Source organism: Lontra canadensis, unplaced genomic scaffold (assembly GCF_010015895.1).
Source record: "Lontra canadensis isolate GAN:19392208 unplaced genomic scaffold, GSC_riverotter_1.0 scaffold3, whole genome shotgun sequence".
Classification (NCBI taxonomy): domain Eukaryota; kingdom Metazoa; phylum Chordata; class Mammalia; order Carnivora; family Mustelidae; genus Lontra; species Lontra canadensis.
Window position 1 is genome coordinate 21,134,619 of NW_022630997.1, and position 27,508 is coordinate 21,162,126.

The 27,508-nt window shown below is 46.7% G+C and overlaps 3 protein-coding genes across 4 annotated transcripts in view; 2 read left to right on the plus strand and 1 right to left on the minus strand.

Moving 5' to 3' along the window:
- TLL2 (tolloid like 2) overlaps nucleotides 1-5,791 on the plus strand; it is a 116,531-nt gene extending 110,740 nt beyond the window's left edge. Inside the window, exons 19-21 of the mRNA XM_032883365.1 lie at nucleotides 1,850-2,063; nucleotides 3,363-3,613; nucleotides 5,106-5,791. Of these exons, the coding sequence (XP_032739256.1) occupies nucleotides 1,850-2,063; nucleotides 3,363-3,613; nucleotides 5,106-5,240 (600 nt within the window). The 3' untranslated portion in view covers nucleotides 5,241-5,791. The remainder of the gene's footprint in view (nucleotides 1-1,849; nucleotides 2,064-3,362; nucleotides 3,614-5,105) is intronic.
- A 6,625-nt stretch (nucleotides 5,792-12,416) lies between these two features.
- OPALIN (oligodendrocytic myelin paranodal and inner loop protein) lies at nucleotides 12,417-22,222 on the plus strand. Its single transcript, XM_032883401.1, has 6 exons — nucleotides 12,417-12,773; nucleotides 15,127-15,162; nucleotides 17,199-17,234; nucleotides 18,204-18,323; nucleotides 19,659-19,715; nucleotides 21,595-22,222. The coding sequence occupies exons 1-6, from the start codon at nucleotides 12,771-12,773 to the stop codon at nucleotides 21,769-21,771; spliced, it is 429 nt and encodes a 142-aa protein (XP_032739292.1). The 5' UTR covers nucleotides 12,417-12,770; the 3' UTR covers nucleotides 21,772-22,222.
- Nucleotides 22,223-23,314: 1,092 nt separating this feature from the next.
- The window catches only part of DNTT (DNA nucleotidylexotransferase), a 30,403-nt gene continuing 26,209 nt past the window's right edge, over nucleotides 23,315-27,508 (minus strand). For both annotated transcript variants that reach the window (XM_032883388.1, XM_032883381.1), the window contains exons 10-11: nucleotides 25,654-25,737; nucleotides 23,315-23,741 (exon numbers count right to left, since the gene is read on the minus strand). In XM_032883388.1, coding sequence (XP_032739279.1) covers nucleotides 23,655-23,741; nucleotides 25,654-25,737 — 171 coding nt within the window. In that variant the 3' untranslated portion in view covers nucleotides 23,315-23,654. The remainder of the gene's footprint in view (nucleotides 23,742-25,653; nucleotides 25,738-27,508) is intronic.

Here is a 27,508-nt window from a genome sequence, read left to right on the forward strand (position 1 = left end):
CAGGTGGGTCAATGGGCGCCCACAATAGAGTGCTGGTGCTGGGGTCTGTCTGTGCCAGGCCCTGGGCAGCGAGCGGTGGCGAAGGCGGAGCCCGTGACCACAGGGTGCTCACAGCAGGCACCTCATATGCACAGCTGCCCATGTGGGAAGTGCTGTCGGTGGCTTTCCTGAGTGTGAGAACCGCCTTGAATCTGGGGGGTTGGGGAACCCCCCCAGAGTGCGCTGGTGTAGTGCGCCCCCAACGCTGCCCTCTGCTGGAGAAGGTTCGCAATGGTAACATACATCTCCGGCTTCGGCGGGGGAATGGCGCCCCCTGGAGGTGGGAACGCGCAGCCTGTGCAGTGGGAAACAGCGCTTCTGTCCCAGCGCCACAAGGTTTTTGTAGCTGCCCAACGTCTTCCCCTTCTATACAGTGCTAAGGAACTAAGACAATTGATCACTGGGGCCAGAGTTAGGCCAAATTTATATGACGTTCATACGTATATGTGCTAGTTTTTAAAAAAAAACTTCCTTGGGAAGTGCATGGTGGATATCTTGATCATGTTCTTTTGCTACCAGAATATGTGAATTGAATACTTCCCAAAAAGCTGGTGTTTCACTGTAAGGGGGGCAGCAACAGGGTGTCCCATGGGTGTCCCTCCCATTGCATCACCCACCCTGATGCTGCTGGTCTCCCCTCCTGCTTCTGCCCACTGTGTCTATACCACCCCCAATCCCAGCTCCCCTTCTATAAGGTGTGAAGAGCTTTGTCTGTTTCTACTGTTTGTCATTCCTGTGAAAGCCCACACTGCTAATGATCCCTCTCTACCAACATCCCTGTCCTGTCTCTCCAGCAACTCTCTTATGATTTCAGACTCCCCTCACCCCCCACTAATGTCTTCTCTTCCTGCTCTGTCCTTCGGTTCAAGCCTTCATCTAACCCTGTCGCCTCTCACTTGTCCCATCTTCCTGGCAGCTGTGGGCAGGCCATCAGTCATTCAGCTGCCCGGTCCCTAAGAAGCTCTGCATTTGGAGTTGTGAAGCTTGGTGTATGGCCTGGAATGGAGGGACTCCCCTGGCCAGCTTTGGGGGACAGGGAGGAGGTGGGCAGTATAGCCTGGTGAAGGTTAGAAGTGTGGGCTGGAATCAGGCAGGCTGGGGACTAAGTCCAGTTCCAGCCTCCTCTAGCTTGGAGGAATACTCTTGGGCAAGATATTTCTCTAAGGCTCAGTTTTCCCCTTCTGCACGTTGGGTCTAATACTAACTCTCCCTCTTAGTCCCAGAATTAAGTGAGAAAATGCTCATGAATATTTGGCACAGGAAAAAACTCTCCTCAAATGCCAGCCACTATGAGGATATAGATGAGGAACAGTGTGCATTTCATACAGCCTTGTCCCATCATTTGTACTGAAGGATTGCACAGCACAGCACAAAGGTGGAGGGCGGGGACTCTGCAGCCGGACCTCCAGCCCTACCAGTGGGTGACCTTGGGCAAGTCACCTGACTGCTCTGACCTCAGTTTCCTCATCTGTAAAGTGGGGGTGGTAGAGGTAGACACAGCACAGGGATGTGAGGATGATATGGTTATATTTGTAAAGCACTTTTAACAGCTCCTGACCCAGAGGGAGTACCTGATCTTTGCTGCTGTCCCCATTAAGTGAGAAGGATCCTTGTGATGGGACAGAGGAGCCCGGCCATCTCAGCTGTGAAGTGCTCACGCAGCAGTAGCTCCTGTGATTACCTCGTAGGGTTTTTTGGGAACCAGAAGAGAGTGTCCCATGCACCCCGTCCTCTCCCAGCCCCCGGAGAGGTGGCCCTCGCCCTGGCTGAGCGCCAGGCCCCTGCTTCCCTTCTGCTCTTCCATCCCCAGACATTTAACGAGTTTGAGATGGAGCAGCACCAAGAATGTGCTTACGACCACCTGGAGCTGTACGACGGGCCTGACAGCCAGGCCCCCCTCCTTGGCCGCTTCTGCGGCAGCAAGAAACCGGACCCCGTGGTGGCTTCAGGCAGCAGCCTGTTTCTCAGGTTCTATTCAGATGCGTCTGTGCAGAGGAAAGGCTTCCAGGCGACTCACAGCACAGGTACAGCCCGCTTAGGCCCACGGGGCTGGGCCTAGATGGCCACCGAGGCAGGGAGACAAACGCCCTTCCTGCTGACGCTAGGGGGTGTTACATGTCCCTGTAACAGTGAAACTGTAGGGGGAAGAGTTGTTTTCTTTGAAAGTCCTTAATCAATATTTAAAGTGGGCAACCCTTTGTTGGGGCCACACTTCTTTCCTCTCGCCCTCCCTCCCTCCCATCCTCTTTCCAAAACATATTTGTAAGTTTGCTGGTCCATGAAATCCCAAAGTCTGGGAGCTGAGGGGCAGAGAGCAGCCCCTGTCATCTCCTAAGGGCCAGTTCTGGAAAATGGAAAATGTTTCTACTACCCATTATTTTCCTTCCACTTAACATGTCACATCTCGGGGACTCGAAATTTCCCAAAGACAACTCAGACCTGGAGGAAATTCTTAGCAAGAGCATGTGGGGTTGAGAGTCGGCAGTCAGGCAGGACTGGACCACACAGAAGCCACACCATGGGGCGCTCGGCCCCTTGGAGCGTGGAGCACATTGAGGACAGGCAGTGGAGGAACATGCCTTCAGAATTTCTGCCACTTTCTAATTGGAGCTCACTCTCCTTTATCCGTTTCTTTTATGTGGTCTCTAGTGGCCTAGACAAGATAGTGTGGGACCCAGGCCAACCAGAGTTATAGTCTTAGTCACAAACTCAGAAGCCAGCATTGCAGAATACAAGCCCAAAGTGTGAGGCTCACCTCACTCGTGACACCCCCAGGACCCTCAAAGTCAGTCTGTTCTCACCACTGTCAGATGCTGGAGAAAGTCAGTCTCTGAGGTTTCTGGGTTTGAGAGTGACGGGTGGTTCTGATGTGCTTTGGGTGCCCTCTGTTGGCATCAGTTACAAATTACAGTAAGCAGCTGGGGCTCAAGATCTCCCTGGTGCTTCTAGAACTTCCAGGTAATTAGGTGGTGGAGATCCAACCAGCCAGTTTTTTTCAGTAGCTTGCTCAGGAATTCCCCAGAGGCCTTATGTGACCCAATCCAGCAACATAGGACCTTGGCTGCGAAGGGCCAATTTGGACCCCACCCCCACCCCACCCCACCCAGCAAGCCCTAAAACTCAGACCTATCGGCCTCTGTTTACGCCTCTGTAAAATGGGATGAGGAAACCTGCCAGACTTTCCTACAGGGCACACGCAAGGTCCCCTAGAGAAAGCGGGCTAGCATCAGGGTTGAAGAGAGAAGGCCCGGGCTGGGAAGCGTGTGGGGGTGGCCCACGGGTCTCTGTGCCAAGGGGACGGGGCGGCTGTCTCTCTGCTCCAGAGTGCGGGGGCAGGCTGAAGGCTGAAGTGCAGACCAAAGAGCTGTATTCCCACGCCCAGTTTGGGGACAACAACTACCCGAGCCATGCCCGCTGCGACTGGGTGATCGTGGCAGAGGACGGTTACGGCGTCGAGCTGATCTTCCGGACCTTTGAGGTGGAGGAGGAGGATGACTGTGGGTACGACTACATGGAGGCCTACGACGGCTACGACAGCACCGCGCCCAGGCTCGGCCGCTTCTGCGGCTCTGGGGTGAGTGCACAGGGTGCCTGAGACACCCCGGGTGCCAGACCGGGGCGGGGGGGGGGGGGGGGGGGGGCCCCGCCCCTGGGGCGGAATGGGGGAAGGGGGGAGGGGGCCAGAGAGGAGGCGGGGAGTAACCTGGGAGCCCATCAGGAGGGTCCCTGACTGATGCAGGCCCTGTCAGAGTGCCTTCCTTGAGGCTTTTCCTCCCATGTTTGCAAAGGGCTCCCTATCCTCCCCCACCTCCATTTTGATTGGGCTTTGAGGCTTTTAAACTTGTTTTAAGTCATGCTTTTGTATATCTCACGTCTTCACAAGTCTCACCCCAGGCAATCCAAATGCCTGAGGGAATGATGAGTCTTACTGGAAACACACACTTGGGCTCCGGGTCCTCATCATTTTTCTCATTGTCACCTCTCTTCTCAGCCCCCTACCCCAGACAGGGCAGTCCTGGGTTGGTCACTGTTTCCCTGCACCTCACCTAGAAGCTGGCACCTGGGGCAAGTGTGTGAACCGGCCGGTATGGGGTCCTGGTCAGGCTCTGCCTGAGCCACAGGGGGCGCCGCTCCCACTGTGCCCCTGTCCTCTCCTTGTCTTGGCCTCCGGGACTGTTTGCACAAGCTTCTCTGCTGTCAGCTGAATTTACATCAGCTCATTTTGGAGTCAAGAGTGCCTCTCGTGCTGATCCAAACCTCAAAATGGCGTTTATATCGGTCTCTGAATAATTTCCCATCATCTTCCCTCACCTTCCTGAAAAGAAAGGATGATAAAGTGTGACCTGACCAACGCCATGCCTTTGATAAAGTCTTTCAAAGACTGTGGGGCCTACGTGCAGAGGAAAACTTTGGAGAGTCCCAACCAGTGAGTTGTGTGGGAAGCCCATTTTAGGTCCCACTGTGCCCTGGAAGACAGCAGCCTCAGAGCCTGGCTCCCCTTCGTTGAGCCCTTGGCGACACCTCTGTGACAAATACAGAGGCTCCATGCCGTGTTTCACTCCTGGACAGGGTCTGGGCCGCAAGCATGGGCTTTGGTGTTTGGTCTGCTGGGAGATCTATCCCAGGAGTGACCTCACGGTCAGAAAGACCTGAGCTGGGGTCCTGATTAGCTGTGTGATCTCGAGTTTCAGTTTTCATAAGTGTAAAATGGAGATAACACCCCCCTGGTCAGGTTTACATGAGGTAAGATCTGAAAGCAGTCGGAATAGTCCCCAGCCCATCTGTGCCCTTCATAACCCATAGAGTCCATATAAGCTGTGGGTCTAGGACTGTCTTTGAAATCAGAGGGCCTGGGGAGCTCTTCTCTGGAGCAGAAAAGGCAATGTTTTCCTTTGAAAAGGAGCTTGTGTCCGTGCCTTTCAGAGTCTCTGGTACCTGGGACTCCCTGTGGCAGCCCAGACCTGCCTGTGTTCTCATGTAACCTCTGTCTCATCCTCCGTATTTAAAACTCCAGCTACAGCCAACTGACCTGATGTCCCCCTGGTTTTCTTCTGCCCTCTCCTCAGCCACTGGAAGAGATCTACTCTGCAGGAGATTCTCTGATGATTCAGTTCCACACGGATGACACCATCAACAAGAAAGGCTTTCATGCCCGATACACCAGCACCAAGTTCCAGGATGCCCTGCACATGAAGAAATGACGTCAATGTTCATGAAAGACGGGAACTGAGAATGTGTTTTATGACAATAGCACCTTGTGAATCTGCCCTAAACCAATGTAGAGTTGTGTTTTTTTTTTTTTTTTTCTTCTCAAACAAGAACTCAAAATCTAGTCTTGGAGGTATGTATCTGGTAAGGTTCAGCCAAGAAGGAGGAGGGAAGATGTTTCTTTGGGGTCATAATGTTATCAATCATGGACTTTGAGAGAAGATTAAGGTTTTGAAATCACCTGCCACTCAAGCTATGCCTGGTCATACTCATTCTCCTGTCCCTTTCTCCTGCGGGGCAAGATGCCCACCCTTGGGTTGGTCACGCCTCTATTTCTGGACATGCTTTGCCAGGTACCAGGCAATGTGACTGTGTCCTAGAGACTCAGGCTGTCTTCTGTCCACACTGAGCAGTGAGGATAAATGCTGGGCCATGGCTGATTTGTGACTCACAGCTTTGGCTGGAGACTTTCGCTTTCTGTCTGCCAGGGACATGTCAACCAGGAAACCTGAGAATACGGATCTCAGGCCTGGAAAAGAACTTGTGGGAGGCAGTGTGCAGAGGGAGCTGGAGTGGGATCGTCACTTTCACCATACTGGTAGACCTCAAGCCTTCCCTCTGGGTCATTGGCTCTCCTTGCCACTTCGGGCTTCCTCCTTGGGAGTCTAAAGCAGCCACTGTGAACTCTAACAACATATCTGCTGGTGAGACTTCCCATTGTGCTGAGAAGAAAACATCCTGGCTTCTCCTGATACCCCTCCTGGCTGACTTCAGAAGACCGCCACCTATGCTTGGGATTCCATAGACTTGGAAGACCATTTCCTCCTCCAGCGTTGGAGACACTTGCTGTGGTTGACCTTGACTTCTAGACAACTGATTCAAACTGTGTTTGCAAGATGTGCAAAGACAGCCCATGAGGGACGAGTTCAGGTCCCCGTGGGGCGAACACTGTTGAAAACAGAATTGTAAGTCATGTAGGACTCATGCATCATCTGTGGGAACAGTCAACCTGCGACTAACTTCCTGTCACCAGTCAGGCTGCGGAGTGCGTTGGTAACTTTGCTCAGGCCAACTGGTACTCGACCCCCAGCTTGCAATCAGAATTCACCACACTTGGCACTTGTTCTAGAGGAAGTGTAGAGGATGTTGTTTACATAATTTTAGAACCTCCACGTGTACTTTTAAACAGTGAGGTAGTTTTGAATGGCATTTCATTAAGGCATCTATGGGCATTATGAGCTAAAAGCTGTGGTATGTTAGCTTTAAAAGAGTATTTATGTTGGAATAATTTTTAAATAATGTTTACATAACTCTAAGTCCTGTGGGGTTGGTATTGAGCACAGGATGGCACATGAGAGTGTTTCCCGTGTGAGACCCGAGATAGCTCTCGAGCACCAGAATTCCTCTGGGATGATACAACGTCATTGTAAACAAAGTATTTGTGAAAGCTTAAAAGTTATATTTTTTGAAGATCAGAATGTGCCCTCAGAGGACTCTGTCTAATTAAAATGATGGCTGGGAGTAAAACAAACAAAGGATAATACAAAGAAAGGTAGAAGAAATGCATGGAAATATTTTTTTCCTTAAAACAGAGAAAAATTCAAAGTATTATTATTAATAATAATATATGTGTGTATATATGTATGTATGTAAAGGACCAGCTGTCAGAGCCTTAATCGATGCAGTGTGACCAGTGCCGACCCGCTGACCGTAGCTTCACCGTGTGGGCCCTCCTGGAGCAGCCCTGCGTTTTATGCATTTCGTTCCCCAGTCCCTCTCTGGGCCCTGGATGGAGATTCAGTCCTTGTTCTCACATCCAGACACCTCCCCGGGGGCACTCGGGCTCAGCTGCGGGAGCCCCTTGTCTTGTGGTCCAACCTGCTCTCTAAGGTGGATCCCAGCTCTCAGAGTATTGTATTTTCTGGGGTTTTACTTTGTCTTATCATATCTGCCCACATTGAAGCTGAAACCAGAATACATAAGGTGGCTACGAGAGGTCTTGCTCCAGTGACAGAAGAATCCTGTCATTCCAACATTTTAGACATCTGAATAAAATCAACAAATTCTATGGAAAAGTGGGAGAGAGTCAGAAACAGAGTTGGCTCTGCCTCAAGGTTGGCCACCCTCGTGAAACAATGGTACTTATTTTTATCTCTGTAGTAGGGATATTTTCAAAAACACCGAACTTGGCCAGCTTGAAACAATGGGACACTTATGAAAACCTTTAGTGAGGCCTTCTGCGAGTGACATCAGACAAGACAAGCCCTGATTCAGCTGGGGCCGGCCAGCCCGCTCCCCGGGAAGCTCACTCGGGGACTGATGCCCTGGCTTGGGAACAGAAGGTCCCCTCGGCAGGAAAACCCAGGCCCCCTGCTGAAGGTCCTCTCAGGAGACATTATACCAACCCGCTTTGTCCTGTAATTGGGTGCTAGGCCTTGGGGATGTCATGTTCACAGAATTACCTTGGTGATCTGATGAGATACTTGGAGTCCGGGTCATCGGCCTGGTCCAGTTCTGGTGTGATCTGGTCTGGCAGAAGCTAGAGCCTGAATCCCAGGGCAGGGTGAGGGTCTGGAACTAACGTTAGCTTGTGGGGTTTCTCCAAACGGACATGAGGAGCTGAGTATTGATTCACTCTAAAACCATTTTCCTTAAGTTTTGTCTTACTCATGAAACCCTCAGCCTGTATAAATTGTTTGTAAAACCCTAGTAACCAGAGAATTCTCTCTGGGATTTGCCACTGATCTGGTCCAATCGAAGAGTCTCAAATAACTTGCCGTATTGTTGTTCAGTTTTTGAACAAATGTTCCCTTGGCTTCGGCTTCCTTGTTTTTCAAGTTTCCTTGGTAGACCAGACTTCTGAAAAATAATCTCAAATGCCTAAAGGGTTTCTTTTTAAAAAAGAAAAAACTGTTTAGAGTGCTATCTATAAATATGTTGTACTTTTTATTTTGTTTAATTTTGCATTTCATGAAATGTTAGTTTCAAAGAGAAAGTGGAGAGGAGCTAACATATCTGTCTGGAAAGAATTCTTTCATTAAAGAATGTGGATTTATGGATGTGTCCTGGGTTTGTATCACTAGTTCAGACAAGAGTGGTCCTCTTGGCGATAACTTCCTCTAATGCCACCAGACTTGAGGATAGAAAAAAGGGTCATCTTCTCATTGGTTTTCTACTCTCTGGTGAGTACCCAGTGCCTGGTCCAGAACAGAGCTTTCTATTGGACCCAGAAAGTCATGAGCAAAGCTAAAGATGGTTTCAAAGTCATGCCCTTTCTTGAATCCAAACAAGTAGGAAATCTGACAGCACACTTGTTGTGGACTGGTTGCTATGGTGACCGAGCTTGAGGTGGTAGACTCCACCCATTTGTCCCTCAGCACGTCTTTCTACTCATCTCCACCTGCCTCTGTGCCTGAGGACCACAGCTGGAATCTAAAACTAAAGGTCAGACCTCCTATAATTTGGCACTCGCTCTTTCTCTCTTTCTTGGCTCTGGCAGCCACTCCTATGCCCCACTCAGGCCTAGGGCTGGTCATGACACCAGCTTGTGGAATCCTGGGGCACTTCATTATCCCCCAAGGAGGACCCTTATAAGTAGTCCTTGGAAGAAGTCCTTGTCAAACACAGCAAATCTGTATCTCACTTATCTCCTGTGATACAGGCTCATTTTTAACCCAAGGACAGAAGTTCCATCGAATCAAGGACAGTCTTCTCAGGTTGACCAGTTGAGGAGAACTTGGGGGTGTGTTTAGGATTTTGTGGGTCCTATCAGGGAATGGTGATAAGAAACTGTGTATGGTTTTTTTTTTTTTAAAACACTCAGCTTGTTTTTTTTTTTTTTAAGATTTTATTTATTTATTTGTCAGGGAGAGAGAGAGCGAGAACGAGAGCGAGCACGAGCAGGCGGGTGTGGGGCGGCAGAGGGAGAAGCAAGCTCCCAGCTGAGCAAAGAGCCCAATGTGGGACTCGATCCCAGAACCCCGGGATCATGACCTGAGCCAAAGGGAGACGCTTAACCGACTGAGCCACCCAGGTGTCCCACTCAACTTGATCTTAATGCAAAACAACCTATATGCAGAACTCTTTTGCAACTGTTTTGTGCTGTGTGTGGAGGGTCAAGGTTTTAGGACTTTCTTTCTTGCTGTCACCAGTACCTCAAGGATAAGCCCCCATGGGACAGGGGTATGAATGCTTGATGGATTAGTCAGGGTAAGGTAGCTCAGGCTGCATCAAAAGCAACGCCCAGATATCAGGAATTACACGGGAAAGGCTGACTTCTTGTTCTTACTACATGTGCATTTCTGGCATCTGGAAGCTCTTCCATATTACCCTTGGTCAGGATGGGGTGATGGGGCCGCTGCTACCCGGAGCTTTGCTGATTTCTCTGGCCGAGGAAACTGACAGATCATGCACTGTCTTTGACCACTGCCAGCGAGGGCCACGTCGCTTCCACTCCCGTGTCCTTGGCCAGAGCAGCCCGTACGGCTACTCTCAACTGGGAGTCAAGAATGAGATGAAATAGAAGTATCTGGTGGGCCACAATAATGACTCTCACATGTGACATTCATAGATAGACACATGACCAGAATCTTTCTGTGTGTTTTAACATTTTCTTCATCTCTATTTCCTTACTGATGTTTTAGATACAGATTTTAAAGAATCAAGAGTAAGGCCATTTATTATTCAGAATGTTCCAGGTTTTTAAACCAACCAGTTATTGCCTGGCAAGCCATTCTATGTGATCATACAAATGTAAATGGTGGCAGGATACAAATGATGAGAGCATCTCAGCTTCGGTGGCCACAATCTCTCACCCACAAAAGGACATGCCTTCTACAGTTTCTGAGAAGATAATTCCCAGGCATAACACTGCCAGAGGAGGAGAGACCACTCATCTCACCCGTTCCCTCGTGTTTTGAGTGATGGTGCCATGTTCCTTTGGCCAAACCAACCACCTAGTCTCAGTGGGAGGGAGTGGCCTCCTGGGGCACATGACCCAAGCCAGACCTATCAGATCATCTTCCTGGAACTGAAGTTTTGATCAAGGGGCAAAAGTTTTGATCAAGGGGCAAAAGGGCTGATATGTGTTGGAGCACATTTTCCCTGGGAGGAAATCCTGAGAAGACGGTGGAGGGTCTCTGCTGTGGAAGCCTGAGGAGCAACCTCGCTCTGCCTTCCCAGAGCCTGCTTCCCTGGCCTCTCTTCTTTCTGTGAGCTCTGCTCTACCCAGCCAATAAAGCCCCCTTCTTCTTAAGTTAATCACAGTCCATTGAATACCTGTGACCCAAGAACCACAACTGGCCTGGACACTTGGCCAATGCACCACTGACTAGAGGTCTTAGCAATTCTCCTAAAGGAACAATTAGAAGGAGGGATGATGGTCAGTGGATGTTGACAATTTTGACAAAGAGTCAAAAAGGACCTCACTGGCCTTACCCACCATAGACAGCCTAGCCAGAGGGGGCGGGGACCATGAACTTGAGTCCGTCGGTGCAGCTCTGTGGTCCAGGTGGGAGTCGACACCCACCAAGTGAAGTTAGAGGCAAACTCTGTTCCAGTTGTACTGATTTCACTAGCCTGGTCATTGTAAACTTTATTAGCCCCACTTTACAGATTGAGACTGAGACTGGAAGAAGTTACTTTACTTGCCTAAGACCACGAAGCTTCCATAATGGCAGCTAAGGGGTTAAACATAGGCCTGTCTGAACTGTTGTCTCCATGATATCCAGACACCAGGACGTCAGTGGAGGTGTTCCTGTGGAGTCTTGGGACCTGAAAGTCCCGTGAAGCACCGGCCATGTGGGTCTTGCTTGGTCTGGTCTCCTCAGGCCTGGATCCCTGCGCCCCATATCCATTTTCCCAGTATCACCTGCCTGAACACACAGGGCCCCGTGCCCTCTGTGAGCCGAGCCCCAAACTGGGGAGTCAGCTTCCTTCTGCACATTTTGCTCCGCTGTCAAATCTGACTCTCTAGCTCCACAGGAAGTCACAAACCCATTCGCTACTCTCCGTTTCCACTGCCCCCTGTCCCAGGGAGGCCGCCATCAGCGCTCAGCCGGGTGCCCTTGTCATCTGGGCTTCCCAGGGAAGCCAGGTCATCTGCGCCAACATCACCTAGCTCCTGCTCCATTCCCACTTTGACTCCTGAAAGCTGTGTCACCGCTCCACAACAGAAGTCTCACTGTGCCCTGCTGTGCTCACCGGTTAGGCCCCAGCTCAGTCTGTCCCTTGTCGTTGTTGTTGTTAAGACATTCTGTCTGTTTCCAGTGCAGTTAACATGCCCCGTTATAGTACAATGTAGCAATTCAGTGATTCTGTACATGACTCAGTTCTCCTCAGGATAAATGTGCTCTGAATCCCCGTCACCAGTGTCACCCCTCCCCCAAACCCCCCTCCGGTAATCTCGAGAGTTAAGGCTGTTTTTTTCATTTGTCTCTTTTTTCCTTCGTTTGATTCGTTTCTTAAACTCCACACATGTAACTCACGCTGCCTTACTCCTTCCGAGGGCACTCCCCTAGTTTATGCTGCTTCAGGAATGGGCCTCCTTCCGGGCTGTGCCCGCGGTCATGATGCCAGGGTCCTGGGATCGAGCCCAACATCGGGCTCCCTGCTTGGTGGGCAGGAAGGCTGCTTCTCCCTCTCCCATTCCCACAGCTTGTGTCCCCTCTCTCACTGTCTCTGTCTGTTAAATAAATAAATAAATAAAATCTGTAAAAAAAAAGAAAGAAAGATTTGTTGAACCATGATGAATGCATTCATTTAAGTGATCAGATTTATCGGTTGGAATTCTGTTGTTTTGTTGGCGTGGGACTCCAGTTCCTTCACTGTTTTAAAGAAACAAACTCCTAACAATGGCCTCATAAAAACCAGAAAGCCGTCCTTGTCAGTGGCTTCCTCCAGTTCTACGAGGGTCCCCACTCAAAATGTGAGAACAGAAAGGGGGTGAGGCCAGACATGCCGCCAGGCAGCTCACAGACCAGGGAGTGTGTTCGCTGGGGCAGCCACAGCCCCTGCCCCGGACACAGAGCAGGCTCCAACTCCCGTCACGCGGCCAACCTCTGTGTTGATACTGTTGGCGCACTCTACCCATGGCTGCAGGGACAGCAGTCCATGTGGGGGAGGGAGCGGCCAGCCTCAGCGTGGGGATCCCATTGTTTCTAAAGGGCTGCTGGCCACAGAAGCCACTGAGCTCTCTAGCCAGCCGTGGGTTCTTTGCTGAGATGGGGGTGTAGCTGAGGAAGGAGCCTGGAAAGTAAGAGGAGAAAAAGAAAACAAAGGGGATGGGTGATGGGGCCATCCACAGTGGCCTTGAAGCAGGACGCCATCTCCCTGCGGGATGGGCAGATGACTCGGCTACTCCCTTGCCCATAAATGGCCAGAGCTCCCATGGGGCCACCCCTTTGCCCCGCCACCCTGGCTCTCCCAGGCTGTTGCTCCTACAAATGGGAAGCACAAGCCAGCAACACTAAGAAAGAAGCTTGCTGAGGGTGCTGCTGGAGAAGGTTCTTGGGAGGCCATCAGAAATGGTGAGTAGGCTAGCATCTTTTCTCATCCTAACCTTCCCTTCTCGCTATAAGAAACGACTCCCAGGCATTGAAAGCTCACATCTCATGCAAATATGACTGTACCGTCGGTGTTAGGACTTCAGGGGGCTTGGGATTTTTTAAAAAATTAGTTTCCTATGTGCCAAATACTAATCATTAAAACAATTCTCATCTAATATTTGCTGCTCTCATCATTTATTTTACTATTAAGTTTTTGTGTTTAAAACCCTACAAACAGCAAGCGTACTAAGTAGATGTTTCGGCTAACTTCATTTCCCGGGTGAAGCAGGAGGTGTCATCCCCGCCTTTGTCCTCATCTGCTCAGTCCGCCTTCTGTTACACGATCAGCAATGGTTAGACACTCAGAAGTTGCATTGGAAACTTTCTGATTTCCTTCCTGGCTTGTGACACGTATTTGGGCGTGACTCAATCAAATGAAGTTTGCTGAGTTAGAAGAGGCTTCTTGGAGTTCCTTTATTAAAGAGATTACGAAAAGGAGTTGAATTCCGGCGTTGGAGTTAGGAAGATCTGTGATCTAACCAGACCCAGACCACTTACCAGCAACCTATCTTGCTCTCAGTCTCCACACCCATGAGGTAGGGATGATAGGGTTCCTTTCACAGGGTGGTTATGCATGCGGTGTCTGACCCACAGCATCCCCTCAATAACAGTGAGTAATTATCCTGCCTCTCCCTCTTTCCCCTCATGAATGGCAAGCTCATGATGAGGGACACTTGGCCACTGAGATCCTCAGGTGCCTTTAGAACCATTATGTAGATATTATATAGCGCATAGACTAGCAAGAAATGTAGCAACTTCCAGTACTCGGAATGTTGCTCATCTAGGCACACAATTCCATCCATGAGAACTTCCCAAGTGGCTTCTTTGCGCCTTGCTCCGTGCTGGCCAGACCATGAAGAACATGACATCATGTGACACCCCCCACCCCCCACCATGGATTTTACAGTTCAGAAGGAGCAATCAATGATGTTTTTCCCTTTGGGCTTCTGGGCAGGGCAGGTTGACATTATCCCTGTTTGAAGCCTGGGAAGATAGATTTGCTGTGAGGGAATGGAGACCAGAGACTCTGACTCACTTTTCCAAGGTCACACAATTCCTAAGTGACTGAGTCTGGACTGGGATCCACCTCAGGTGACTCCAAGCCCGGGGCTGCCTCACCCCTCCCAGCAGGCTCTCTAAAGGACACTGCCTCGGATTCTCCCCACCTAAACTGATGTGATGTTTTTCTCTCCACGAGAGCACTGGAGCGTTATTTCTACAAAATATGAATGTCTTTCTGAAATTGGCCAAAATCTTCGTCATCCCAATATTGATAAACAGCACACGCAATGGCCCATTTGTTGCTGCTCTTCTCCTTCTGCTGTCCCCCCAAAGGGAGCTTTGTCTTGGGTTTGCTGACATCAGTACCCAGTATTCACTGATGAGATAAGGCTCTGGGCAGCTGTGTTCCATACAGTAGCTACCAAGTGTCCTTGCAGCATCTGTGGGCTTGGTTGGTGTTAGTGCAACTAACTGGGTCCCTTGAGTAAGAAGCCCCGGACCTAAGGTGGCCCAGATATTCCTCTTGCTCTAACATTGTCCTAGAAGAGTGTCTATCTTGTTGTCAGGGAAGAGAAGCCTGGAAAGACTGGCATGGGCTAGCCCAAACTCCAGTGACAGAAGATGGGGACAGGGAAGAAGAAAGAGCCAGTGGAGGCTCTGCAGAGGCTAACAATTTGGTGTCCCATGGAGCTCGCAATCTTTTGATATTGACTCCATATCTGGGGGAGACCTGAGGCTGGGTGCTGAGTGAGGGGAGGGAACAGGGCGTGAATCTCTCCTCTGTTGTCCTAAGCAGCTCTGCCCCAGCCTGGAAGCTTTGTCTCTGACCCAGCAGGCACAGAAGCCTTGTCCTGCTCATACCCTTTCTCCTGGGGAGGGGGTTTGGAGCAGGTGTTCTTGTCGGAACTTGCCCCTCGTGGCCTTTACTTCCTACCCAAGCAGAAAGTACCAACTACTTCTAAGCTCTCACTGTTCCCTCCCTCAAAAGATTTCTGGGGGAAAAACAAAACTTTCAGCCCTTTGCTGAGTTTCTAATGTGGTCTTTGCTGGACCCATCAGGCAATCACTGGCTGGCCCCTTTACGGGACCATGGCTGGGGTTCTGAGAAGGGGAGAGGGGCCAAGATTGGGAGCAGAGGTGGGGGTTTGACTGATCCTGTGGAATCAGTGAATTTTCCTGAGACCCACCAGGGTGGGTGACAGTCAGTAGTGGGGTCAGGAGACTGACCAACTGACCATTCCCGGAGCATTAATGTTTCCCTTCTCTCCGCCAGAGTTTCTCACTGAACTTCACGCTGCTGGCCAACACGGTAAGTGCTGCAGGCTCCCCGTCACTGGGCAAGTGGGCAGAGGTGCCTGCAGGGGTGAGGAGAGGCGGGCAGAGCTCCCTCACTTGGACCGCAAGCTGAGGGATGAACTGCAAGATTTCAGACTCTTACAAGCAGTTGTGGGGAGAGGTGTCGAGACAAAGTTCTTCAACTATAAAAATCGCAAACATTTTGAAAGTAAAACAAGAAAAAAAAAAATCACAACATCTAAATTCCGAGCAGCAGAAAACATTAGTGCCGCTCCTTCTAGTCCTGCTTGAGTTCACGTATATTCTGACTTTACATATATTTTGACATTTGTTGTCTCTTGCACCACGTGTTCTTACTCTGCGTGGGATTTTATATAGACTTTATGATGAATATTTTCCATCAGCCCTTTTAACCATAACTGAGAATGGTCACATGACATTCGTTCGAGTGAACTATTTCTTTAATCGATTAGCCACAGTCAAGAATCATTTGGTGATAAAAAGAGTTACAGCTAAATCCTTGTCTGCATTTTAAGGTGATTTCCTTAGTCTGTGTTCTGGAAGGGGCGTTGTTGGGTCAACCAGGATGAACGGTTGATGGCTCTTGAGTATGGCATTTAGTTCCAAGTCCGACAGAGACTGTGAGTTGAGGAAGGCATATAGTTTCGGTACACAGCTGATCTTCTGTCTTCTGTGCGCACGTCGTGTGCAGATAATACAGTGGGGGGCTGTTCTCCGACCCGCAGTGTTGTTATGATTGAAGACGGGCATTTTCCCGGCCCGGTTTTTCGGTACGTTTGGCCGTGCCAAATTTTTCTAAGTTACATTGTTCTTCAAAGAGAATAAACTGAATCTACCTGGTAAGAGGATGCGTGAGCCTGCGATCGTTTCTACCGTAACAGGGGGGCGCAGTCCAAGAGAGCCGCGGAAAGGCGCCACCTCCTGACTCACCGCCGGCCTCTGGCGCCCACTACTGGCCGCCCTGGATCTCTGTCCCACCCACTCCCCGCTCCCAGTAGGGCCCGGCCTTCAGAATCTCCCCCGCCTGCTCCGGCTAGCTGTTTCACCCTCTCACTGTTGCCCTCACACAACTCTCCCCAACCCCCAGCCCTCTCCGTACCTGTCAAAACCTTTGATATGGTCCCTGCTGGAACATTGCCCCTGGCTGCTTGAACTTAGGTCTGTAGAGACCCCAGGTTCTGTCTTATTCTGGTTTGGCCTACCCTGTGAAGGTAACTCAGAGAAGCTTGGGGGCGTGGAGGTGAGTGAGAGTGAGAGGGAAGCCTGTAAATGCTAGTCATCACCGTGTGTAATGCCTTCTCTGCTCATAGCCCATTTCTCCGAGAACTATCCCCTCCCCCTTTGGACCTATGTAGGACAACCATCCATCCCAGTTTGGGACTGTCTGGTGTTGGCAGGGCACATCCTATATCCTGGGCAAGTTCTCTGGATGGTTGGTCACCCTATCTGGTAGTTATATTCTACTACATATCCCTTCCTTTGGGGACACCTGGGTGGCTCAGTAAGTGGGAGGGGCCTGCTCTTGATTTCAGCTTCTGTCATGATCTCAGGGTTCTGAGATCGAGCCCTGGGTCAGGCTCCACACTCAGGAGGGACCCTGCTTCAGGATTCTCTCTCTCCCTCTGCCCCTCTCCCTGCTAGTTTGTGTGCTCTCTCTCGCTCTCTCTCTCAAATAAATAAATGAAACTTAGAAAAAAATAATAAATAACTCTTCCCTTTTGGTGCAGCTGAATGACTAGAAAGCCAGTGCCCAGTGAAGTAGGTGAGAGGGGGATACGGGGCTCATCAGAGCCTACCCGCAGGGGGGTTTGGAACAAGGATACATATGCAAGTCGGTCTCTGCTGCGCCATACTGAACTGTCAAGTACAAAAACTGGGTCACGGATGGCAGTGTAGCCAACGGTAAAGAGCACGGACCCTGGATCCTCCAGTTAGGGCATTCAGGCATTACAGCTTATATAAGCTGTTTGTATAATGTGCACTGTATGGTTTTATTTTTTTAAGATGTATTTTTTTTTTCCCACACAGACTTCCTCCCCACCTGCTACAAGTGGGAAAGAAGCAGTAAGTATGTCACATGGAGCTTCAGTCTGGTCACTTGTAAAAAGGGAATAATAATGCTCTAGCCATTTCCTATCTTTGTTTTGAGGAGTAAAGTTCAAATATGCAAACTGTCACCAAACACAGAATCTGGCTCAACAATTATTCTTACAAACAACTCAGCTCAAAAATGAGAGCGAGCATGCAGAAATCACAAGCAGTTTTCCCAAAGTGTTAAGCAGAAAAAGCTAGACATGAAACCATACATATTTTTCATGGCCATCTAGGTGAACCTGGAAAAAAAAAAACAAAACTAATCTACAGTGACAGAATTCAGGATAGTGGCCACACATGCCTTTACTGGGAGTATAGGTACAGCTTCTGGGGTCCCTACCAGTCTTCATCTGGTTGCTGGTTAGCTGCGTGGGTTCCACATGTGAAGTCGTCCAGCTGTATATTTATAATTTGTGTACTTCTTTGTATGTATGTTACATACGAGAGTTGAGCATTTATAGGGATTCTGCAGATTATCTTTGATATTTCCAGGTAATCTGAAATTAATTGCTTAATGAATGTAGTGCAAATAAATGTAAACATTTACATCAAAATGATGTGGGATATAACCTTTTACTTTTTGCCAAACTGATAGGTTAAAATAGTATCTAATCATTTTGAATTGTTTCTCAGCTTTCACTATGTTGATGAGACAATGTATTTCTGTTTGTAGGAATGGCCTGTTCATATCCTTTGCCCATTTTTCCTCCTGGATTATCATCCTTTTCCCACTGATTTAAACTATGTAAATTAAGTCCTATCACATGAGTCATTTGTCATGTACATTTCAAACACCTTTTTCTGCATTATTTTATTAATCTTTTGATTTTGTATACGACACTTAGAGGCTATGCAGGTTTTTGTTTTGTTTTATTTTTAATCAACCTAACTTTCCCTTTATGCTTGGAGAACCTGACTCTGCCCTTCTCTGTATGGCAGGACTGTGGGCCCTCTCTTGGATTAGCAGCAGGCATCCCATCCCTGGTGGCCACAGCCCTGCTGGTGTCCTTACTATTCATGCTGATCCGCCGAAGAAGAAGCAGCAATGATTCCGCCGAGGTGATTAGCGAGCTCCTTTGGGTCTGGTTGTGTTGGCAGGAGTCAGTATTTCAGTGAACTTGCTTTGGGCTGAGGGTGTCAGGATCCGCATCTGTTTCCTGTGGGACATGATGGTGGATGTTCCTGCCCCTCAGTTTCTATCTCAGACTCATGTTACTATACTCTGGGCAGAGCCAATCTGTCACCCAACCTTCACTTTAGGAAATCTGCAGCAATAAGGATGGTATTTGGGGTGGCAAAAAGTAACCGTGGAGAGGGACAGGTGTTGCCATGGCAAATGCACACCTGTACTGTGGGTATGTTTTCTGAAATCAAGGACAGAAGGACCTAATCTTCGTAAAGAGAGTGGGGACAATCTCAGGAAAAGTAAGAGACAAATAGGTGCTGAGGGGTCTATGGTAGGAATAGGCTCTGTTTATCTTTGCCCTTTTTCTACATCAGAACACACATCAGCCCCCAGGGAATCTACCAATCCCACCCCATCCCTCCAAATGCTGGTTTGCTTTGGAGACCAGGCTCAGAATTCAAAGGCCACCCAGACAATACCCAAGAAGTTTCTGGGTTCTAATTCCATCCTCTGTGAACAGTCCTGATTGTTCTCAACACTGGTAAGCATTAATGGGAGACAGACCACCTGGCCTCTACACCTGGCTCTGCCACTTTATGACTTATGTGACTCTGAACAAGTGACTTCACATTTTTTGGGCCTTGGTTAGTTCTACTCCAAAACAGAAGTCATAAAAACTACCCTCCCTATTTTAGGAGGTTGTGAGGATGGACTGAGATCATGGTTGTAAAGATGTGTTGACAGGCTGTGAACTTTAAACACAGTAAGGTGTATTGTGGTTGTTGGTGGTGTCATTTATTTAAATCATAGTTTCTTAACCTTTGGTGCACTTTAACACGCTTCTAGGAGGCTACCAATACCAATACTATAACTACAAATAAATACCAATCACCAAAACCAATTAAATTATTATCTCTGGACAAAAGGGCTGTGGCATGAGGGATTTAATGTCTACTATAGTAGATGGAATAGTATAATGAACCCAATTATCAAAATGTGGCCAATCTTGTTTGATCTCTACTCCTACACACTTCTCTCCACTGTCAATCCTGGATTATTTATGAAGTTAACTTACAGTGGTATCTCTCATTTATGGATTTTTTTGGGGGGGGATGGTTATTATCCGTTTGGTTACTTTATTTTTAAAGTGTTCTAGTGATTCTTATGTGCAAGCAGGTTTAAGAACCATTGATTTCAATCATTGTCATAGGGAAATGCTGTGACCCTTCATTTCTTCTTCATTTTTTAAATTCTTTTTATCAACTTAGGAAAGTGAGAGGCCATGTGAAATTTCAGAAATCTATGACAATCCCAAGATTGCTGAGGTAAGCACACTTGGTTAAAATCACTGTGTATCAATGCGGTGCCTGGGTGGCTCAGTTGGTTAAGTGTCCAACTCTTGATTTGGGCTCAATTCATGATCTCAGGGTTGGTCATAAGATCAAGCCCCACACTGGGCTCCAGGCTCATCAGGGAGTCTCCTTGAGATTCTCTCTCTCTGTCTCCATCTCCCCCTCCCCACTGTGCTCTCTGTCTCTCTCTCAAATAAACCTTTTCTTTAATCACTGTATGTCATTAATACATGAAAGCTAAGGGTTTTTAAACCTTCCATGTATGGAAGAAGTACAATGTGGGCTCATGTGGAAAAGAGGCAACCCAATGAAGCTTGGGCACAAAGGAGGTTCTCACTGTATTTTTATTGGCTGGATAGGAATTCAAGGTTGATGTAATATTAGAAAATCAATTTAATATTATTCATTTCACCAACAAATTAAAACAGAAAAATTGTGTGACCATCTCAATAGGAGAAGAGAGTCTAAAAAAATTAAACAGCCATTTGTGATGTGAACTCTTAGCAAGTTGAAAATAGGATAGGAACCTCCTTAACTGGAAAGAAGACATCTTTTTAAAAAAGTTACAGCAAACATCATACTTAAAGGTAAAATGAATTCTCTTTAAGATCGGAAACAAGGATACTCAATTCAATACAGAATAGAATTCCATTCAATACTGTACTTCAGGTCCTAGTCAGTGCAGTAGGTTAAGAAGTAGAACTTAACTCAATAAGGGAAATCCTTTCACAATGTGTATGTATATTAAAAAATCACATCATATTCTTTAAGCATCTTATAATCTTATTTGTCAATTATACCTCAGTACAGATTAAAATACAAAGAAAAAGAAGAAGAAAGTATAAAACTGGGAAAGAAGAAACAAAACTGTTATTATTTGCAGATGATAAGATTATTTACATAGAAAAGCCAAATTATCTACAGATAAATTATTAGAATTAAGGAGAGATTTTAACAAGTTTCCTGGATATGATAAAGTACTTTGCATTCTAAAAATCAATTAACAATCACCTAGAAAAGGTAATTTTAAAAAATACCACTTTGTAGTGATAATAAAAATATGCAGAATGCTAAAGAATAAGTCTAAGAAAAGCTGTAACCCCTTTGTAGAGAATAATAAAACTTCAGTAAAAGATATTAAATAAGACCTAAATAATGGGAGTTACATACCAAGCTCCTGGATATGAAGACTCAAGAGCATAAAGATGTCAAACAACCTCAAATCAATCTATATGATAAATGTAATTCCAATATAAATCCCAACGGATTTTTTTTCATGGACCTCAATAAGATGCTTCTAAAATCTTTAGGAAGAGAGCAGAAAAAAATTTAAAAAGTAGTAATGAATAGAACAAACAGAAAACAAATAGGAAGATGGTACATTTAAACCCAACCATGACTTCATTAAATATAAATGGTCTAACTACCCCAACTAAGAGGTAGAGATATAAAAAAAAAAAATTTATCAGTTTGGATATAAAAATAAGATACAAATGTATACTGCCTGCAAAAACTTACTTTAATATATAAAGACACTAATAGATTAAAGGTAAAAGGAATGAAAAAGGAACACCAAGCTAAGGTTAAACAGAAGAGAGTTGAGTGGCCAGAAAAAATCTGCCAAGGCATTAAACTTGGCAATTGTAGGTCTCTTCTCATTCGTTCTCTGTCTCTCAAGAATTATATCCTTCCTTGCCTGCTGTCCAGCATCTTGAAAACTATTGTTTTAATTTTTTTTTTTTTCTGATTTTGGTTGTTTCAGGTGGGAGGGTAATCTGGTTGCTGTTGCCCCATTTGGGTCAGAAGCAGAAGTCTTTGCTCTATTTTTGAAAAACCTGTTTGTTTTCTCAAGAATCCTAGGAGGTCACCCACACATGAGAAAAATCTGATGGGAGCAGAAGGAGCTCATGTATATGTGAAGACTGTAGCAGGAAGCGAGGAGCCCATGCCTGACACTTACCGTCCCACTGTCGAAATGGAGAGAAGGAGGGGATTGTGGTGGCTTATGCCCAGGTTGAGCCTGGAATGATACAGTTCGATCAAGGAGCAGAATCTAGAGCTGGAACAGAGCTGAAAACCCAGGGATCTGTGCTTGGAGTGATAAGAGATGCCAAGCTGCTTCTTAACCAACCCAAATTTCCTTTGAAGATCTGAAAACTTCTGGATTGGTTTGTCTCTGTAGGTGACAGAGCTAAGGGTTCATTCCAACACTCAGATCTTGTTGTTTAATAAGCAGTGAATCACCAAGTGAGGTCCAGAAGGAGCCTGTGGATTTTAGTCTTGACCTATGGTTTCCTTTATGATTTTGGGAAAAGGGTTTGATTTCTGTGTGTCTTGCCTTATCATCTTTTTTCCACATCTTTTTTCTCAAAAAAAACCAAAAAATACCCTGAAACCCATCACACCTGGCTTCCATGGGAAGGATGGTCAGGGCTACTATGGTGCAAGTTGGGCTATAAATAAAACATAAAGGGGATGTATGAGAGGAAGCAATTTCTTATTTCTGAATGTCTCAAGGTAGAAATCATGTGGAGACATCTGTTCCCTGACCACACGGGTAGCACATAGCTGGACGATTCATTGCTCCCATTTGTGTCTGTGATCAGACAGTACTTAAGAAAGGTGATTCTACAAAAGACTCTGTGTGTGTGTGTGTTTTTTGAGGGTAAACAGGGTGGAGTGAAGGCAAGTGTTGTTCCAAGAGATTATTAGAAATGAAGGCTATTATCCACTTGTGGGAGTGGAGAGAAAGGCCTCCACTGCACTCTCCAGGAAAAGAAAGCAAGAAGACTCATGAGTGGATGAACACAGGATCAGAGGGGTGGGCTAAGTAGCAATTTGCTTGCCATCTGAGGAAAGTCTGTGGACAGTCGTGGCTGGCTCAGGTCAGGCCTTCACCATGGCTTCCAGGAGTCCTGGTTCCCTCATGCAGGGAGGACCATTGCTGGTGAACAAGCAGGGTCTCCTAGTGGAAGAACTTGGGTCCATAGTGTCTCAGGATCCATCCACCAACTCCATTTTGATATGCTGTGGAGGCACTTCCTTCTCACTTAGGGCCTCTGATTGCTCATGAACATGTCCCCTCTTCTTCAAATAACTAAGTACACATTCTACAAACATGTGCTTTCAAAGCTGCCTCCCTTACCCTGGGTGTCCTAAGATGAAAATATCAAGAAAGAGCATCTCCCTGAGGGAGAAAGGGCCACTAAGATCCAGAGAGAGACTCAGAGACAGAAAACAGGGAAGATATTCCTTTGGCATTTAGGAAATTGCACTTCTGAGTGAAAGCGGTGGGAATACATCCTGTGTATGGCCTTGTGCTAGGACACCTAGAGCACAGCTCCACTGTGACCAGAGGAGCAGACTTTGACCTGAGCACAGTGAGTCTAGAGTTAGGACCCCATCCTCCAAAAGCTCCAGAAGGGACCTAGAACCCCTTCTAGAATCTCTGATCTTCTCATTAAACCTGTTTCTCTCCTCAATAAATCTTCAACTCTTCATTCTTTCATTTTGTTACATTTTTGTTTAGAATATTTTATGGTATTTGAGTGAAAAGAAGACTCCACCATCTCTTGTTTCCTTCTGTTTTTATTCCAAATATACAGTATCTCAGCTACCCTGCGGGCAAAGTGGGCTTTGATGAGCTTCCCTGGAAATAAGCCACCCATTTCAATATAATTTCTATGGAAAAATGCATTGTGAATTCTAAGCCACAGTCATACAAATGGCCTACTAGAGCATAACCCATTACCAGGTGATGCCTTATCATGTTTTCAAAACTATTTCTAAAGGCAATCTGTATTTCAATAAGGCTTAAAGAATCTCATATTTTTCTAAGGCATCTTTACTACAATATGAAGCATAATCTACTTAACCTAAAAAAAAAGGCTGAAAAAAAGTTGACAACTTTTTCTAGGCATTTCTTTCCCATGGTTCAATGTAATCCAATCCCAGATGTGCAAAAATTTCTTCTTCACTTTCTGCTTTGAGAAATATTTTCTGAAAGTATAAAAAGAAATATGTGCATTCAGGTATTTTTAAACGTCTTGATGCTGACATAGTGAGTTTTACTTGTAAATTGTCTTGGCAGAATGAATTGTTACCAAAACATAATTCCCTGCTTCTGAGTATAAAAAGTCATCTTTTCTTTAGATCTTAACTGACTTCTGTAATTTTTATATTTTCTAATCCCAAAATATGATATTTCATAGATTAAGGTAAAATTTTGACAACTTTACATATTTAGTTACAAGCAGTTGGTATTTTTTCTATAGATCTGTAGTTCTTAACTACAGTTGTTCATTAGAACCACCTGATGAGACTTCTAAAAAAACACTGAAGCCTGAGCTACACCCCGGTCCAGTGAAATGAGAATCTCAGAAGAGGTCCTATGACCAGTCTATTTAAAGGCTCTGGGTAATTCTCATGTGCAGCCAAAATGAGGCACTGCTGCTCTAGGTAATGAGGAGAAGCAATTATAGGATACCTGTATACGCTGGGTTCTCCCTCTGGCCTTCCTCACCTGCCCCACCCCAAACCCCCCCAGGCTTCCAGCCTATGATCTCTTTTAGACCAAGCACCACTTCTCCGTCATTCCTTCTTGCCTATAGCACAGCGTAGGGCATGTAAGATATACTCCGTTATGTTAGACTATTTAGAATGTGTTCATTTGTAAGTATTCCTAAATTGTGTTATGTGAATGTGCTTCCACTCACATGCTTGACATGTGAGGCTTTCCTGCCAATCTACAGTCCTCTCATCTGACAGCATCACTTTGACTTTTCTTTGGAAAACCACCACTCCCTCCTCTCAGTCCTGAGGATCAGGTGTGGAGCTAATTCCCTCTCTAAGGAGGGCCATGTGATCCAAGCCTGACCAATCAGAGCCACAGTAAAGGGTTCAAGATTGGGCACACAGCCTAGGCCTGGCCAGTGAATATCAACTAGGACTCTTGCCAGAACTATTAGGAAAGAGGTTCTTCTCTATCAAGCTGGAAGGATGGGAATCGTGGGAAGACCATGCCTGAGAATGAAACCAACACTGAGGGAAACCTGCATTAGCAGCTGGATGCAGTCACACCTGAAGTCAGTATTACCCCCAGATGCTGCAATTATAAGCCAAGCATCCTTTTTCTGCTATGCCATCTTGGAGTGGGTTTCTGACTTTTAACTGAGATAGCTCTAAATAATACAGCTCAGCTGGACTGTAAGCTCCTAGAGTGTCAAGATCATTACTCTTAGTTATTTTGTGTCTTATTCCCCTCTGAGCTTAGTTTAGTGTCCTTGACCACTGTAAAAACAGTAGACTTTGGCATGTAGATTTAACAGATGAATATTTAACTCTTCATAATTCATAGAGTAATTTATCATTTTGCTGAGGCATGAATTTGGATCATGACCAGTGTACGTCTAGCATACCGAGTGAGTTCCATAGCTGGTGAGTGAGCCCAGCTGACTGCTCGTCTACATCTCAGGGCAGCTCTGTTGCTCTCTCTCTTGCACTGCTCTCATTAATGACCTACGTGATCATTTAAAATGTTACTGCTCATTGCATTTAAGGGGTACTTGCATGGTATTTATGATTTGGGGGACTCCTTGGTTTCCTTTGGAATTATTCACTAAAGATACAAAGATATACCACACTCAACTAATGTTCACTGCTGAACTGGTTCTCAGGGCCCAACAAGCTCATCATCTTTGAGTCCAAAGCCCTTGAGGTACATTCCAGGCCAGGTAGGGAGCATGGTCCCATCAGGATTCTTCTAGCTGTCCTCAACTGTGATCTGGGAGAACAGGACACTCAGGGCAAAGGAAATTGAACCTGGACACTAAAATCAGTTCACGAAAAGTGTTCAGAGAGCTAACCATTGGGATGATGATCAAAGAAGCCCATCTTGGGTAGACAACTCTACCTTGGTCTTGTCATATAATGCATGGTTATCCAGGATCATCTTCCGCTCATGCGTGGCATAGCGTCGGATGTCTCTCTCAAACTGCTGGATGAGATATAATTAAAATAAATGACTATCGAGCCTAGAACGTCTTCGATATTATGTGTTTAGAGATATCTAACTCTCTACAGTGAGATATCTATTTATCTCCACTAAACATTCTCAAAGCAATTTTCTCCCTGAGGGCAAGTTTCTGTGATGACAGAGCTCTGTGATTGCCCTGCCACACCAGAATGTAAGCTCCCTGAAAATAGGAGCCTGGCTTGTTCATGACCATATTCTCTTTTCTCATAGTGCCTGGCACATAGAAGATGTACAGCAAATGTTTGTCGAATGAATAATTAAATGTTGGAGAGGGTTGTCTCCAGGATAATAGCTGGCCCCAAGTAAATGCTGGATGAATAGTAGTTTTGTTTTTGTTTTGTTTTGGAATATCACTATTGTAAGAGAGGATGAGGAGTCAGGAGACCCAAATTACATCCTGGATTTTGTCCCTATTTGGCTGTGCATCTTTTGGCAAGTCACCCAGCTTCTCTGATCTTGATTTGTTGAACAGGAGAATGAAGGAAGTGAGTAAGTAAGGTTCCCTCTCACTGTAACAGTCTCTCACATGAAATTCTGTAAAACTGATGGTTTGAGCCACTTGTCCCAGAATAGCATGTCCTATGGTCAAGGGTGGGCTCTAAGGCTGCAGGGAGTGAAAGCTGAAGCCCGAGATAGAGGACAGTTGACATTCATGTTTTTTTATCTGAGAGCCCCACAGATCTAGAAATGTTGATCATCCCCTGTGAGAGGAGGAACCGTGGAATAATGGCGCCCTCTACTGGGAGGAGCCATCTCCTACTTTAGGAAAGTTGCTGTGGGGACCTTCCCCCCACCACCCCGTGTGTAAGAAAACAGACTTTCCAAACAGAAGTCTTTGATAATGTGCCACAGGGGGAGCCAGGGTTGTGGACAAACAGGGTGAAGCAGATTCTGGATGCAGTAGCTGCTGGTCTGTGAAAATATGACGGTGTTGTTTGGCACTGAGCTTCCTCCCATCCCTGGGACACTATCTTCATGGCCCCACCCCTGCTGCCGCCCCCAGGATTTAGAGCAATGGCTGCTCACAATGTGTTGGGAAAGGTTGGGGAGGAATGGGATAATGAGGAGAGTGAGAGACTGTCCTTAGCTCCCCAGTTATGTGTGCTGACAGATGTATTCCTGGACTCCTCTGCTAAAACCTCAGAACATTTCCCCATAGGCTGTAAGAAATGATAATAATGTCTTTTATTTGGAGAATAATAATATTTACTGAACACATATTTAGTGAGCATCTGCTATGTGCCAGGTATGGTCTCCGTGCTTAGACCATAACACGTCTACCCTGGTGGAGCTTGGATTTGAGCAGAGGACACAGAAAAGACACAAGAACGGAATAAATAAATTATAGGATATGCTGAAAGGTAAGTGCTGTGTACAGGGCAGGCTTCATTGAGAAGGTGGGGTTTTGAGCAAGGAATTGAAAAACGTGAAGGAGTTAGCCAAGTAGGCTCTGGGGGGAGAGCTTTCCAGGCAGAAGAACAGCTAGAACACAGCCTTAGCGAGAAGTAAGCCTGGCCCCTGAGAGCAGTAGAAGAGGAGTTCAGAGGCATTAAGAGGGTGAGAGGATCCTGCAGGGTCTTACGAGCCACTATAGGACCTTCCACGTTTACTCTGAATTAAATGGGGAGTCTCTGCAAGGTTTTGGACAGGGGAGTAACCTGATCTGATTTACAACAGGATCACTCAGCTGTACTGGGTGAGGACCAGTCAGGACGGCCATGGCTATAAACCA